Below are 16,876 nucleotides of genomic sequence, written 5' to 3'. Positions count from 1 at the left end.
TCTTTGCCTGCAGCGAGCAGCGACTGATACATACTGTTTGCACCGGCCTCACAGCCTTCCCTCTTTCCCTCTGATGTACTCCCGCTTATGCGGAAACAGGAAGTTGCATCAGGCTGTGGAGACAACATGAGCAGTGTGTATTAGTTGCTGCTCGCTGCCGGTGAAAATCTGCTATTTAAAAGGTATGCGGGGAGGGGGGATGTTTGAGAGACCATATGGCATGCAGGCAAGAGAGGGAGAGACCAAATCACTTGTAGGACAAGGCGGAGTTCTTCTGCCCACCCATCGTGGGCCCAGGCCCACCCAAAATTGGGTGTCTGGCTAAACCCCTGCATGTGTGAACCACTTCTATGTTAGGCAGCTAACATAGGATTTATACCGAAGCAGGTGCCTTTTTAGGCCAGGAGACAGCACATGTCTGTGCTATTGTCTACTTCATGATAAACCCCAAATTAGCTGCTTAACGCAGCTTAGTAAAAGGGTCCCAAAGTCTAATAAAAGAAAAATAATGGTTGCAAAAAATAATTTGTCAATGCATAGCATCCTATAGCTCCATCTTTTGCCATCAAAATATTATTAAGTCAGTGTTTCCCAAGTTGGTCTCGAGTATCCCCCTTGCCAGTCAGGTTTTCAGGATATCTACAATGAGTATGCATTAAAGAGATTTGCATACAATGAAGGCAGTGTATGCAAATCAATCTCATGCATATGCATTGTGGATATCTTGGAAACCTGACTGGCAAGGAGGTACTCCAGGACAGATTTGGGAAACACCAGTCTAAGTCATATTATCTGACATTGGATATCCCTAATAAGCGTAATTTTGTTTCCTAGAGAATACATTTATAGAGCACAATAAAAATGTATTAATGCAGTCAGATCAGTGTAATGTTTTTAAAATGAAAACTAGGAATGCAAAACAATTTAAACAAAGTTTTACACAGAAAGACAGTTCAAAAATATCCCAGTTTAAAGAGCATGCAGTAATTTCTCTACCCACCTTGTGTGTCTGATGGATAATGATTGCACTATCAGACAAAGTTTCCACAACATGGAAATTTTCAATGGTAGCTGAAATGAAAAATTAAGGTATCATCAGTACAAAAATAAACCATTGCAAAAAGTCATTTAGTAAATGTAAACTATTTTGATTGTGAAGAAAATCAGCCACTCAGTACCCAGCTGATAATGAAGCCACAACTATTTTCTAAAGGCCTGATGTAATAAACTTTGCTATCCCCTTTAGTCCAGTAGTTTAATTTTAGTTTTCTCAAGTAACCTTAACTCCTGATGCAGTAAAGATTTTAGTGTGAAAAACTCCACAGTTAAACCACTGTACTAAAGAGCAGTAAAATAGTTGAAGTAAGAGACCCTACAAAAAGGCAGCAGGGTTTCTAAGGTGAACCTCAACATTTCACCTCCGAGGACTAATGGCGCAAGAGGGCCTGGCAGAAGGCACCCAACACAGTGAAGTCCTTGACCAAACAACCTCCACAGTGATGGACTCCCCTGGATCAATAATTTTTACCAGGTCCAGAGAGGCCTTCAGCTGTGTCCTCTTCTCACTGCCACTATTTTGTAAAATGGCAGCATCCATCCCCTAGCAGTGTGTTGGGACACACTGTTACGCTAAACTGGGAGATATCCAGGGGCTTGGGCTGAAAAATCCAGGCTTTTCATTGGCCCTGTGTTTTTAAATGTCTTCTTTCCTATCTGTGCGTGAGCCAGTTCCTGATGCAGATCACCAAGTTCATGTGAACTATTTTTTCTGTCAGTGCACACTTTTTAATGCTGCATCAGGAATAAAAGTGTTTACTGCATATATAAGAATGCAATGCACTGAAGCTTAGAGCACCATTTTAATATATGACTTTTATATCAAGCCCTCAGTTTGCACTTTAAAAATAACTTTCTATAGGTGAATTGATTTTTTGGGGCATGGGGAAGGGGAAGAATTTTCCCTTTAGCAAAAGCTCCTTTTTAACACACATAAATTAAAATTTTATAAGGGGCTGTGGGAGCAGCAGTAGCCAATATGGGTTTTAGAAAGCTACAACCTGCTACTCTGGCTACGTATACCACACATGGGCATCTCCAATCATTTTGAAATGTTGGTACCTAACACAATACAAATTATCTCTCCCTAGACACAATGAAAAAGCTTGTTCAATACTGAGGATGCTCGGATCCCTCAAAGCTAGTTCCTATGATGTGATGTAAATGGTTTCCTTGGTCTCCTCTTCTTGCCTTTTGGATGCTTTGTGGTAATATACAGTGCTGAGAAACATTTGTGAACCCTAATTACAAGCTAACAACTTGATAAATAATAACGTACAAAGTAGGAATAATAAATTAAACTCTAGTGTTTGTAGTCCAATTAAATGCCTAATTAGAATCAGATGCTGTACAGGGCCCTTCTTGCCTCTAAAATGTGGGGAGCTGAACAGAAGAGGCAGAAAAAAAGCCCTTCTGGCAAAGGAAAGTTCAGTTTTTCTCTTTTATAATAATGCTAAAATTTATTAGAGTAAATAAATTGTTACAATAAAAATTCTTTTATCCCAGTGCAAAGCATTTGACACGGTTCTCTTAAATAAACTGGATGGGCTGAAGATAGGACCCGAAGTGGTGAACTGGATTAGGAACTGGTTGACAGACAGAAGCCAGAGGGTGGTGGTGAATGGAACTCGCTTGGAGGAGGGAAAGGTGAGTAGTGGTGTGCCTCAAGGATCGGTGCTGGGACCGATTCTGTTCAATATATTTGTGAGTGACATTGCCGAAGGATTAGAAGGTAAAGTTTGCCTATTTGCGGATGATACTAAGATCTGTAATAGAGTGGACACCCGGGAGGGAGTGGAAAACATGAAAAAGGATCTGAGGAAGCTAGAAGAATGATCTAACGTTTGGCAATTAAAATTCAACGCGAAGAAATGCAAAGTGATGCACTTAGGAAATAGAAATCCTAGGGAGACGTATGTGTTAGGCAGGGAGAGTCTGATAGGAACGGACGGGGAGAGGGATCTTGGGGTGATAGTATCTGAGGATCTGAAGGCGACGAAACAGTGTGACAAGGCAGTGGCCGTAGCCAGAAGACTGCTAGGCTGTATAGAGAGAGGTGTGACCAGCAGAAGAAAGGAGGTGTTGATGCCCCTGTACAAGTCATTGGTGAGGCCCCACCTGGAGTATTGTGTTCAGTTTTGGAGGCCGTATCTTGCTAAGGATGTAAAAAGAATTGAAGCAGTGCAAAGAAAAGCTACAAAAATGGTATGGGATTTACGTTACAAGACGTATGAGGAGAGACTTGCTGACCTGAACATGTATACCCTGGAGGAAAGGAGAAACAGGGTTGATATGATACAGACGTTCAAATATTTGAAAGATATTAATCCGCAAACTAAGCTTTTATGGAGATGGGAAGGCAGTAGAACTAGAGAACATGAAATGAAATTGAAGGGGGGCAGACTCAAGAAAAATGTCAGGAAGTATTTTTTCACGGAGAGAGTGGTGGATACTTGGAATGCCCTCCCGCGGGAGATGGTGGAGATGAAAACGGTAACGGAATTAAAAAATGCATGGGATAAACATAAGGGAATCCTGTTCAGAAGGAATGGATCCTCAGAAGCTTAGCGGAGATTGGGTGGCAGCACCGGTGGTGGGAGGCGGGGCCATGGGTTGGGAGATGGGGCTACTGCTGGGCAGGTCTGTGCCCTGAAAATGGCAGATACATATCAAGGTCAGTTATACAGATAAAGTAGCACATATGAGTTTATCTTGTTGGGCAGACTGGATGGACCATGCAGGTCTTTTTCTGCCGTCATCTACTATGTATGTTACAGAAAATTGAATTCTTATTTATATTAGTCCAAATTTCAGTACAAGGAAAATAAAATATCTCTCTCTGTGTTTCCTTTGGAAGCTATCAGATTCTGACATAGTACAAGATGTGCTTAGGCAGAATACTGAAGCTTAATTTTAATACTGAAGCTTAATTAATCACTTAATGCCTTATATTTTCTCTCTTACTTATCTGGTATTCTTCAACTCTGACCTCTAAGGTCACCTTCACATAATTCTGTTTCTTTGGTATTTTTCTCAAATATTCATCATTTGCCCTTTTTAACCTCCTTCCCTCGAATACTTATCACTCATACGTGTCCTTCACTGAAAATGTCCCTGTGTTATGTTTAGAGCCTGTTTGAAGAAAACAGACACTTGTTAAAGTTTATGGCCCATTACTAGGGCTAAGCAAGCCTGTCTATGGTCTGTAAGAAGACCAAGAAGACACAAGCTAGCTGATTACCCTACTAGATCATAAATAAGAGAATAAGTTATATAGACAAAGCTGCAAAACCAGACAGCTCTATACTAAACAATGCTTAAGAAATTGGATAACAAGCTAGATATCATTAAGAGATATTCAGTACAACAGTTATAGCATCCTATCCTATCTACAGGTCCAAAATAATCTGAGTGTAGTTTTCCACCACGGGCCTATGAAAAAGAGTAGTTATCTGTCTGGATAATGTTAAGATGGCCATTTATAGGCATTTGGAACTTGCAGCTCCATCCAAACACTGCCACAGAAGTCCACAAATGGAAATGTTGAAGACCAAAGTAGCTCTAGATCCAAGAAACCACACAGAATGCTAGACTAACATCTAAAGATCTTCAGGCTTCTCTTGTGGACGCTTATGTGAGGGTTTATGTGTCAACCATTAAGAAAAAACTGAATGGGAATGGTGATAGCTAAGAAGAAACAACTGCCTGCCTCTAGTTTATCAAAGTACCTGGATGACCTACAAGACTTCTGGAATAATGTTCTCTGGACAAATGAAATAAAACCTGAACTTTTCAGTCAAAAAAAATAAACATTTTGCTTTGAAAACCAAGTACTGCCTTTGAAATTAATCATATGGGGACTCTCATGCACGGTAGTACAGGCATCATTGTGTGGGTCTGCATCAGGAGCTAAACAGTTTACTGTTATTGATGGAACCATAAAAATACTAGAGGAAAATGTCAGGGTATTAATCTATGAAACAGAGCTGAAAGTGATTCATGCAGCAAGGCCATGACTCTAAATGTTCAAATAAATCTACTTGTGTGAAGGAGTAGCCTTGTGGTCAGTGGTGTGCTGGTAAATTTTTAACAACAGGCTCTCTCCCCGGTCCACCTCTGCCCCCCCCCCCCGTCCACCTCTGCGCCCCCCCCCAAAATTGCAGAGCTGGCTATAGCCAGGGGGGGGGGGGCAATGCATTACTCTCTCCAGGAAAAAACTATTAAATGATCCCAGGTTCCAATCTAATTCATGTTTAATGTGGGATAAAATGCCATAAATAAGTAAATAAATATAAACTTTTAATGTTGAGCACCTGATTCTCAAGGTGAACATATTCCAAACACTATAATGAAAATAAAATGAGTTTTTTTCTACCTTTGTTGTCTGGTGACTGTTTTTCTGCTCATGCTGGCCCAAGTATCCGATTCTGCAGCTATCTGTCCTCTTAACTCCGTTTCCAGGGCTTCCTTTCCATTTATTTATTTCCTCCTTTCTTCTTCATTTCTGGTCCTCAGCTTCTGCCTCTTTTCTCCATCCATTTGCAGTTATTCTCCTCTCTTCCTTTTCCCTCTTCTCATCTCATTCCTCACTCTTCCCTCCCCTCCACCCATATCCAGCATTTCTTCTCTCTCCCTTCCCTCTCCTCCACCCATGTCCAGCAACCCTCCTCTCCCCTGCTCTCCATGCACCCTTGTCCAGCAATCCTCCTCTCCCCTCCATGCACCCATGTCCAGCAACCCTCCTCTCCCCTCCATCCACCAATGTCCAGCGACCCTCCTCTCCCCCCTGCCCTCCATGCACCATGTCCAGCAACCCTCCTTTCCCCCCTGCCCTCCATGCACCCATGTCCAGCAACCCTCCTCTCCCCTCCATGCACCCATGTCCAGCAACCCTCCTCTCCCCCCTGCCCTCCATGCACCCATGTCCAGCAACCCTCCTCTCCCCTCCATGCACCCATGTCCAGCAACCCTCCTCTCCCCTCCATGCACCCATGTCCAGCAACCCTCCTCTCCCCTCCATCCACCAATGTCCGGCGACCCTCCTCTCCCCCCTGCCCTCCATCCACCCATGCCCAGCAACCCTTCTCTCCCCTGCCCTCCATCCACCCATGTCCAGCATTTCTTCTCTCTCCCTTCCCTCTCCTCCACCCATGCCCAGCAACCCTCCTCTCCCCTCCATCCACCAATGTCCAGCAACCCTCCTCTCCCCCCTGCCCTCCTCTCCATCCACCCACCCATGTCCAGCAACCCTCCTCTCCCCTGCCCTCCATGCACCCATGTCCAACAACCCTCCTCTCCCCTCCATGCAACCATGTCCAGCAACCCTCCTCTCCCCTCCATCCACCAATGTCCAGCAACCCTCCTCTTCCCTGCCCTCCATCCACCCACCCATGTCCAGCAACCCTCCTCTCCCCTCCATCCACCAATGTCCAGCGACCCTCCTCTCCCCCCTGCCCTGCTCTCCATCCACCCACCCACTCATGTCCAGCGACCCTCCTCTCCCCCCTGCCCTGCATCCACCCACCCATGCCGAGCAATTCTCGTCTCCCCCCTGCCCTCCTCTTCGCCATCTTCCAGCCCTCTCCGCTCCCCTGGTCGTCCATCTTCCGTCTGTCCTATGCTCCCCGATAGTAGCCCTGCTGGTTTCCTTTCTACGCTGCCGCCGCCGCCCTGCCTTTAAAAAAATGTATTTTCCCTCGAGGCGGCCAGCGTTGAAGCGAAGGCAGCAGGCTCAGCTCAGTTCCTGCCTTCGTTCCATTCCTTCACATCATGGCTCCGCCCTTGCCTGACGTATTTCCTGTTTGCGCAAGGGCGGAGCCATGATGCGAAGGAACGGAACGAAGGCAGGAACTGAGCTGAGCCTGCTGCCTTCGCTTCAACGCTGGCGCGCCTCGAGGGAAAATTAATTTTTTAAAGGCAGGACGGCGGCGGCAGCGCAGAAAGGAAACCAGCAGGGCTACTATGGGGAGCAGAGGGCAGACGGAAGATGGATTTGTGGGGCGGGGGAGCGGAGGCGAGCCGGCTCGCACTGGCCAACAACCGGCTCGCAAGATGCCAGAAAATTTAACAAACGGCTCTTGCAAGCCGGTGCGAGCCGGCTCCAGCACACCACTGCTTGTGGTTAAAGCAGCAGACTGAGAACAAAAGAAGCCAGGGTTGAAATCCAGTTTCTTTCACTAACATTCTTTATGACTTTGGGCAACTCACTTTATTCTCCACTGCTTCTGGTATGAAAGACTGTAAACCCTTGTGGGCAGGAAAAATACCTAATGTACCTATCTGTAACTCACTGAGCTTGGATATGTAAAGCAACCAGTTTTGGACTGGGCAAGTTAAAAGCAGCAGCAGCAGCAGTGGCTCTTATTCAATAATGTAACAGAACTGAATACATGACACTAGTCAACTGGCTGGAGTACTCCAATACTGTAGTACCAGGTTTGCTGACATCAAGGCAGGCAAAAAGTTGTGTAGTACACAAGAACAATTTACAGCCCAGAATATGTAGAGCTTTCCTGCATGTGTGGCTATGAGGCTTAGCATAGAAGGCAGGCAAAACTATTGTTTCATTTATGTGAAAAGGTATAACTGTATTTGCTCTGCCATAAGATTTGGAAGATATCATGACGACCGATTGACTGGAAAGGTTCTGTGTTCATTCCAATACTAAAGAGAGATCCAACTGATTGTGGAAATTATCACACAGTTGCTCTGATCTCACATGCCAGGATAATATCCACAATTTAAAACACACAATAATTACACGAGTCAGACAAAATGGACGTACATGTGCATATATATTTTGACCTTGCCTAAAAAATAAAAACATACTGGTGTATTGCTCTTAAAGTTTAGCGTTGGGTCCTGAATGCTTGTTCAAAAAAAGTCAGTCTTCAAACTCTTTTTTAAGGTAGCTGTATCATTTCCCAGTCTCAAAGTGAGAGGTTACCTATTCTACTCTTCTGGACCCACTATGCGAAAAGCAAATGGTAGTGTCCAAACAAAATGGAGTAGATGGAATAAGACTGTGTGCCTTAAGGTGCTTTCAGAAGGTACATCATGACAGTGCTTGATAGAACAGTAGAGAACTTAACTTGAAACTACAGGCAACCAAATGCAATGACAATAGAATGGGTGAAATATGTGAAAGGCAGGAAACAAGCAAATGAGCAACTGCACCTTGAACCAATTGTAAAGATCTCACTCTGTAAAGGGAGATCCAAATGTAATATAAATATATAAATATAATTCTTGTCAGAATGAGACATTGTAGAACTGTCCTAAAACCTTTAACAGATAACCTAACTCTGATCCTACAAAGCAATTCAAGCCTGAAAAAAAGCAGCCCTAACAACTGTTTTAATGTTTGGTTTCATAGAAACCTCTGAATCCAAAATTATCCCCAAACTGCGGACCATCTATGTTATGATTTTTGTATCATTACGATCCTAAGAAGATGGCTCTTCAAGCTATCGTATCTTGGAAAGCTTCTATAAATTTCTATTTCTAAGATGTAAGCTCATCTAATTGCAGACCTAAAGATTTTGAAAAACCTGGCAGACCGGCATCAAGTGCAAATTACATAAAAGGGCAGATAGCACAGACCCTTTTGGGGACTCAAGCCTTTGTTGGCAATTGGGCAGAAAAAGAGTGACTATACATGTTAACGATGGATCTATTATCCTTTGCTTGCTGCAATATTACAGAAGAGTAGTCCTGCACAGACATTGAAGAGTTCAGGCTACCCAATGCTCCTTTAACAGCATCCTCAGAGACCATAAACTACTAAGTCTTCAGAGGAGACTTCCACCTGGTCCTATGTGTCCTTCTAAGCATCTAAGATTTTTCAGTGGCTTAATATTTTCAAAGCACTTAGACTTACAAAGCTACATAGCAACATACGGAACTTTGTAAGTCTAAGTGCTTTGAAAATGAGCCCCTTAGTGTACCATGGAATCAGTTATGTCTTTGACAGGAAGCAATTTGATTTAAAACCTCAAAGTAGTGTTCCACTGGGTAAAAGAAACCATAATACAATAAAAGGGATACCACCAAGCTGCAGTAGCCACTTTGACATCAACAAGGAGGGATCATATTTTTGCTCTAAAGGTATGAGGAGCACCTAAATTAGGCTTAATCCTTCCGAGAAAGTGAAGATACTTACCTGTAGTAGATGTTCTCTGAGGCCAGCAGGTATTCTCACAAGTGGGTCATCGATCCGCGTTGGCTGGGGAACTGGCACAAAAAAATAGCAAAAAAACTTACTAGAGCCTTCTGATGTGCATGCTACGCCCCACCGTGCAAGCACAGAGTGCCTTCCCGACCGCCGCGTGACTGAGCTCCTCAGTTTAATCCAACATCATAAGAAAAAATAAATAGAAAACAACTCCAAGGGGAGGTGGGCAGGATTGTGAGAATGTATCAGCCTGCTGTCCTTGGAGAATACCTGCTACAGATACGTATCTTTGCTTTCTCAGAGGACAAGCAGGCTGAATCATTCTCACAAGCAGGGTATCCCTAGCATCCAGGCTCATCCAAAACAACAAACATTGGTCAATTGGGCCTTGCAATGGTGAGAACAAAATGTAGATTAACCTAAAACTATATACAGCTAACAGAGTGCATCCTGGAACAGAATAAAACTGGCCTAGGGGGGTGGAGTAAGATTCTAGACCCCAAACAGATTCTGCAACACTGATTGCCTAAACAGACCGTCAGGTATCCTGCTCAAGGCAGTAATGAGATGTGAATCTGTGGACTGAAGATCATGTCGCAGCCTTGCAAATCTCTTCAATGGAGGCAGACTAAGTGGGCCACTGATGCGGCCATGGCACTGACATTGTGAACCGAGACATGACCCTCTAAAGTCAGCCCAGCTTGGGAATAAGCAAAGGAAATGCAATCTGTAGCCAACTGCCAATGGTGCATTTACCGATGGCGACTCACCTCCTGTTGGGATCAAAAGAAACAAACAACTAGGCGGACTATCTGAAGGGCTTCGTCCGCTCAATATAAAAGGTCAATGCTCTCTTGCAGTCCAAGGTGTGCAAGCTGTTTTCGCCAGGGTGGGCATGAGGAAGGGAAAAAAATGTTGGCAAGACATTCGACTGGTTCAGATGGAACTCTGACAGCACCTTCGGCAGGAACTTAGAGTGCGTGCGTAGGACTACTCTGTTGTGATGAAACTTAGTATAAGGTGCATCCAAGTACTAAGGCCTGAAGCAGCCACCAAGAAAACGACCTTCCACATCAAGTACTTCAGATGGCAGGAATTCAGTGGATCAAAATGAGCTTTCATCAGCTGGGTGAGAACGACGTTGAGATCACATGACACTGGTGGAGGTTTGACAGGGGGCTGTCCAGGAATAGGCTTGTCTTCTACACCTTGATGATAAGCACTGATTGCACTAAGGTGAACCCTTAGGTAGTTGGTTTTAAGACCAGACTCTGATAAGTGTAGAAGGTATTCAAGCAGGGCCTGTGTAGGACAAGAAAGGGGATCTATGGCCTTCCTGTCACACCAGATGGCAAACGTCCTCCATTTAAAAGTGTAACACCTCTTAGTGGAATCTTTCCTGGAAGCACCCTCCAAAAGACCCAAGAAAGTGAATTTTAGGCTCTCAACATCCAGGCCGTGAGAGCCAGAGATTGGAGGCTGGGATGGAGAAGCGACCCCTCATTCTGTGTGATGAGGGTCAGAAAACATTCCAATCTTCAAGGTTCTTCAGATGACAATTCCAGAAGAAGAGGAAACTAAATCTGATGGGGCCAGTAGGGTGCGATCAGAATCATGGTTCTATAGTCTTGCTTGAGTTTCAACGAAGTCTTTCCCACTAGAGGTATGGGAGGATATGCATACAGAAGACCTTCCCCCAATGAAGGAGGAAGGCATCTGACACTAGTCTGTCATGGGACTGAAGCCTGGAACAGAACTGAGGGACCTTATGATTGAGATGAGTGGCAAAAAGATCCCCATGCTCGGAATATCTTGCAGGCTATGCTCATGTTCAGAGACCACTCGTGAGGTTGCATTATCCTGCTCAGATTGTCATCCAGGCTGTTGTTTACGCTTGCCAGATGTGGCTTGGATAAACATGCCGTGACTGCATGCCCAGAGCCACATCTGGACGGCTTCGAGGCACAGAGGGCGAGATCTGGTGCCCCTCTGCTTGTTGGTGTAATACATTGCAACCTGATTGTTTGAACTAAGATAATTTGGTTAGACAGCCAATCTCTGAAGGCCTTTAGATCGTTCCAGATTGCTCGGAGCTCCAGGAGATTGATCTGAAGATCTGTTTCCTGGAGGGACCAGGCTCCTTGAGTGTGAAGCCCATCTATATAAGCCCCCCACCCCAGGAGTGATGCATCTGTTGTCAGCACTTTTTGTGGCTGGGGAATTTGGAATGGTAGTACCAGAGTCATATTGGACTGAATAGTCCACCACTGAAGAGAGCCCACAAGCTCGGGGGACACTCAGATGATATCCTCCAGACTTCTCGTGGCTTGATACCACTAAGAAGCCAGGGTCCATTGAGCAGATCTCATGTCAGGACGCGCCATGGGAGTAACATACACTGTGGAAGCCATGTGGCCCAACAATTTCAACATCTGCCAAGCTGTGACCTGCTGCGATGTCCGAATCTTGGATGTGAGGGACAGAAGTCTGTACACGCGTGTCTCCAGAAGATAGGCCCGAACCGTCCGTGTGTCGAGTAGGGCTCCTATGAACTCCAATTGTTGAACAGGATGGAGATGGGACTTGGGTAGTTTATTACGAGCCCTAGTAGCTCTAGCACCTGAATAGTCCTCCGTATAGACTCTCTAGTACCTTCTTCCGAGGTGCTCTTCACCAGTCTGCGTAGCGATGCTGCAACTACCGCTAGACATTTGGTAAACACCCTGGGAGCTGACATGAGGCAAAAGGACAATACGTGGTACTGAAAATGATGTGTTCCCAGCCGAAATCAAAGATTCTTCCTGTGAGCTGGAAGTATTGGGATGTGTGTATATGCATCCTTTAAGTCCAGACAGCATAACCAATCATTTTCCTGAATAATGGAAAGAAGGGTGCTCAGGGAAACCACCCTGAACTTTTTTCAGACTAGGAATTTGTCTCTGTGCTTTGCAGCAGCCATCTCTACTTTGTCTCCCGATGTCGATGCCAACGACCGATGCAGATGTCGAAGGATCAGACCGAGCTCCAAAACGTTTCTCTCTTTGATCCTCTCGGGAAATCTGTTTCCTTTTCTTCATACGAAGACAAAGGACACAATTTGGTGGGCTGTGATCGGGTCCAAGGCACTGAATACACCAAGAATGTGTATCAGTACCCGAGATGGTCTGGTTGCACCGAGGACATTTGAAGCCACTGGGAATCTTTGATGACGTGGAAGGAAAATGGTTTCAGCTAAATTAAAAGACTTGATTGTGCCTAAGAAAAAAAAAGGCACAAAAAAGAGGGAAAACCCGGCTCAGCAGGCCTAAGTGCAGCCCACGATGAAAAATAACGAAAACTTAAACTCGGGCTAAAGACTAAAATAGTAAGGTTTTTTTTTTATAAATAATAAAGGAAATGAAGAAAAAAAAGGCGCAAAGCAGCAAACGAGGCACAAAAAAAAAGGCTCTTTCCCGGGCGGAAAAGGAGCGACGGAGAAGCCACACTGTTCCTCAAGCGGAGAAAAGGAAACGGAGGAGTGCGGCAAGGCACTCTGCGCATGCATGGTGGGGCACAGCACGTGCGTCAGAAGGCTCTAGCAAGGGTTTTGCTATTTATTATGCCAGTTCCCAGGCCGACGCAGATTGTCAACCCACTTGTGAAAATGATTGAGCCTGCTTGTCCTCGTAGAAAATAATTAACCAAACGTGTTTGTTTATTCCATACTTGATATACCACCTTTTCTGTAGATACAATCAAAGTGGTTTACATATATTATTTTTTGAAGGTACTTTCCTGTCCCTAATGGGCTCACAATCTTGACTGGTGATCACACCAAGTTAATTTATGCTCAGTGGGCCAAGCCTTCACATTCTTTTGTAGCGCTTTACAGAAAAAGAACATATCAAGGACAAGGCTGATTCTTTTCCCTTATTTGTTCAATCTATACACAAAACAAATAATCACAGAAGCAGGACTGTATGAAGAAACCTAAGGTATGAAAATAGCTGAAAGACTAGATAACTATGTAACTTCTGCTATGCTGATGGTACTATTGGCTCCAAACAGTGATCTAAAAATAGAGCTGGAACAGTGTGGGGCTTTACCACCTCTATGATCAGAGATAATAGCATGCAAATTTATGCACGCTATTCTCTCTGATCATAGGGTAAAAGTGTGGGAGGATTGTGCCTGAGCATGAATTCGGGCACAATACTCCCGCACTTGATTGACAGGTCTATATCCTCCCACACTTGTTTGACAGGTCTAGGCTGTCAAAAGCCCAGCCCTCTCAAACACAGGGGCTGGAGGTCCATGGGACCACCAGACCACAAGTACACCCACCCGAGCAATGTGACACGGGGGGGGGGGGGGGGGGGGGCTGAAGGTTCTGCAGACCTCCAGTCCCACCGACCAACACCCAACACAAGCTCGGGGGGGGGGGGGGGGGGGCTGGAGATCCAGTGGGTCTCCAGCCCCTCCTCACCCCCTCAGTGTCCCCTGAAATAGAGCCCTGGTGGACTAGTGTGCTGTGAGTCAACCCCCCACGGTCCCCCCGACACAGGTTCGGAGGGGGGCTGAAGATCCGGTGTGTCTCCACCTCCCCTAACCCCCCCCTGGCATCCCCTCACATTGAGCCCTTGTGGCCCAGTGGGCCACGAGTCAATTCCCATCCCTCCACCTGGTGGTCTTAGTGGCCCCTTCCCCACCTTCTACCTGCGTTGGAGGAGGGAGGTGGCCTCCCTCCTCTTCTATCAGCGCTGCCTCGAAAATGGCGGCACTGAGCGCTGCCCAGTGCATCCTAGTGTGAAGCCACACCTAGCGCATCCCAGGATACACTGGGCAGGGCTGTGCGCTGTCATTTCCGAGGTGGCACCGATGGAAGAGGAGGGAGGCCACCTCCCTCCTCCAATAAAGGTAGGGGGGTGGGGAAGGGCTGCCACGACCACCAATAGGGGGGAGGGGTGGGGACTGACTCGCGGTCCACTGGGCCATCAGGGCTCCATTAATGTGAGGGGATGCCAGGGGGGTTAGACCCACAGGATTTCCAACCCACCTGAACCTGTCAGGGGGGAGCGTCGGGGGACTGGAGGTCTACCAGACCTCCAGCCCCCATGTTGCTGGGGGGGGGGGGGGTATCGGGTTGGGGTTCCTGCTCCTGCAGGGGGGCTGCAGGCTGCTGCATTGGGGAGGAATGGGGGGGGGGGGCCCTGATAGCATGCAAATGCATGCTGGATAGGGCTCACCATTCCTCCCCAATGGTCTGCAAACCCTAACGCCAGCTCCAATCTGGCGTAGGGTTTGCCGCAGCCAGCGAGCCAACGTTTGGCGCACTGGTCGCTGATCATTGGGGAGGAATAGGTTTAGCATGCATTTGCATGCTACTTGTGCTAAGAGCCCTGGTTTGTATGTATTTGCATGCTAGTTGTGTTCAGAGCCCGCAAGAGTTGTTTCATGCGCTCAGGGGCTCTGATCATGGGGCGGTAGCAAACGCAGGCACTAGTAAGGCATAAAACAGCCTCTAACACCTGTGTTTGCTTCTGATCATCGGCCCATATATTACTGGCTGAAAGTAAAGATGATTTGAAGTATCTGGTCATCAAGATCAAAGAACAGGCTCAATATGAGTCTGTACTTTAACATAAGGACAAAACATATTATGATATCTAGTAAAATCAATAATTTTGTTCAGATTTACTCAACCAACCATGCTAACCCTGATTCAACAGCTTTAAACTTAGCACTTGACACCAATGCATCCTGGCTTATTTTCCAAGGATTGAAACTCAACCCTACAAATCTAAGACAACCTGGATCTCTCACCATTCTCCTCTTTCTGAGATCCAGCAGCAAACAACAATATCCTAATTCTCCTTTCAAAGCGCATCATAATTTGAGTCTATACAGTTGATTTACTTCCAACCTATGGTAACAGGTTGCCAAATCCTCCTATTATCTGATGGATGTGCTCAGTGAAACCTTTTTCCCAAGACCACTTGAAAATACTTGCTTTTGCATTTCTTTTGAATTGTATTGACTACTGTAATTCCTTTTATTATGGATTAAACCATACCTCCCTTCAAAAGATACAATTTGTATAGAACACGGCAGCCCATTTATTGATAGGTATGGGCATTTGATCATATTACCCCTACCCTAAAAAAAATACTCCATTTGCTCCGAACATTGTCAAGAATTCGCTACAAGGTATTTATTATACACAGGGCCAAATTCTATAAATAGTGCCTTAAAAATTGGCGCTGAAAAACCATGCAGTGAGACACCTAAAGTTATATGTAGTTTATAGAATATACTCACATGCCGTTCTTGCAACTAAAATTTAGATGCACACATTTAGGCCTCCTAAATCCAGGCCTAAATACCAGCGCCTAAGTTAGGTGCAGATTGGGTGTGTTGCATAATAGTGTGCATAGTTTTTTTTAAATGCCCACAACCCACTCATGGCCACACCGCCTTTTCACAAGAACTTATGTGCATCACGTTATAGAATACACCTAGAAAGTTGTGTGTGTAAATTCTAATTAAAGCCAATTAGTGCCGTTAATTGGTTAAGAACTAATTATCTGCGCTAATTGCTTGTTAATTAAGTTGTGTGTACAATTAAGCCATGCAGCCACATTAGCGTGCACAACTTAAGGTGTCATATATAGAATTTTGGGGGACGATATATAAGTCTCTACTCACAGGCACCTCCACTTATCTGGCTGATCTTCTCATTCCCTCTTTCCCACCCTCTCCCAATAATTTAACTAACCCTCCCACCCCCTTTCGTCCACTGTCTTGATATCATAAGATATGCTGCCATTTCCTGCTTTGGTCCCATGAAATGGAACTCACTTCCTCACACTTTATGAGGCGAAACCAACTACACATAATTCAAAACCACTTGAAAGGCTTTGGGGAGTCTAAGGCCCCTGTTGTCGGTTATATTTTTATGAATGTTTTTATCTTGTAAAACTTCTTTGTTATTAAAGTGGGACATAAAACATTGAGCTTGTTCAAGCCATGGTATTTGCAATAATGTGAAACACATGTGAAAGTTGGACAATGAAGCAACAAGACAAGAAGAGAATCAATGCTTTCAAATTATGTTGTTGGAGAAGAACACTGCATACACAATGGAGACTGCCAAAAGAACAAACCAATCAGTATTGGAAGAAATCAAACCTAAGCTTTCTTGGAAGCTCAAATAAGACTCTTTCATACTACAAATACTTCATAAAAGAGAAAGGTCATTAGAGAAAAGCATCATGTTTGGCAAGGTTGAAGGTCAAAACATAAGAATGTTATGGTATAAGCCAACCATCAGAATTAAATGTGTAGCATGATGTTGTGTTGGATCAGATACATATATACACCAATATATTTGTGCAGCTTTTAAAAATATATATATTTGACACTGCAGCAGAACTGGCTTTCATTCCAAAAGCCCTCTTCAATGGACCACAAAATGCTTTGCAACAGACTGCTTTGTAAGTTATAACTTTTGATCTAGACCTGCTACGCTACTTTACCTTACTTAAGCACAGATTATCTGTAAAGATCTTTTAAAACCTACCTCTCGTGTGCAATTGTATATTAAATCAACCTTTTTGATTTTAAAAATACGGTCTCTTTGTGTTCTGAGTATATGGTATCTTTTATATA

At 44.8% G+C, this 16,876-nt stretch overlaps 1 protein-coding gene across 1 annotated transcript in view; it reads right to left on the bottom strand.

Moving 5' to 3' along the window:
• The window catches only part of CERT1 (ceramide transporter 1), a 540,904-nt gene that overhangs the window by 93,678 nt on the left and 430,350 nt on the right, over nucleotides 1–16,876 (bottom strand). Inside the window, 1 exon segment of the mRNA XM_030193269.1 lies at nucleotides 1,001–1,071. Within this exon segment, the coding sequence (XP_030049129.1) occupies nucleotides 1,001–1,071 (71 nt within the window).

This window comes from Microcaecilia unicolor, chromosome 2, assembly GCF_901765095.1.
Source record: "Microcaecilia unicolor chromosome 2, aMicUni1.1, whole genome shotgun sequence".
NCBI classification, from domain to species: Eukaryota; Metazoa; Chordata; class Amphibia; order Gymnophiona; family Siphonopidae; genus Microcaecilia; species Microcaecilia unicolor.
This window is presented reverse-complemented; position numbering and strand designations above follow the sequence as displayed.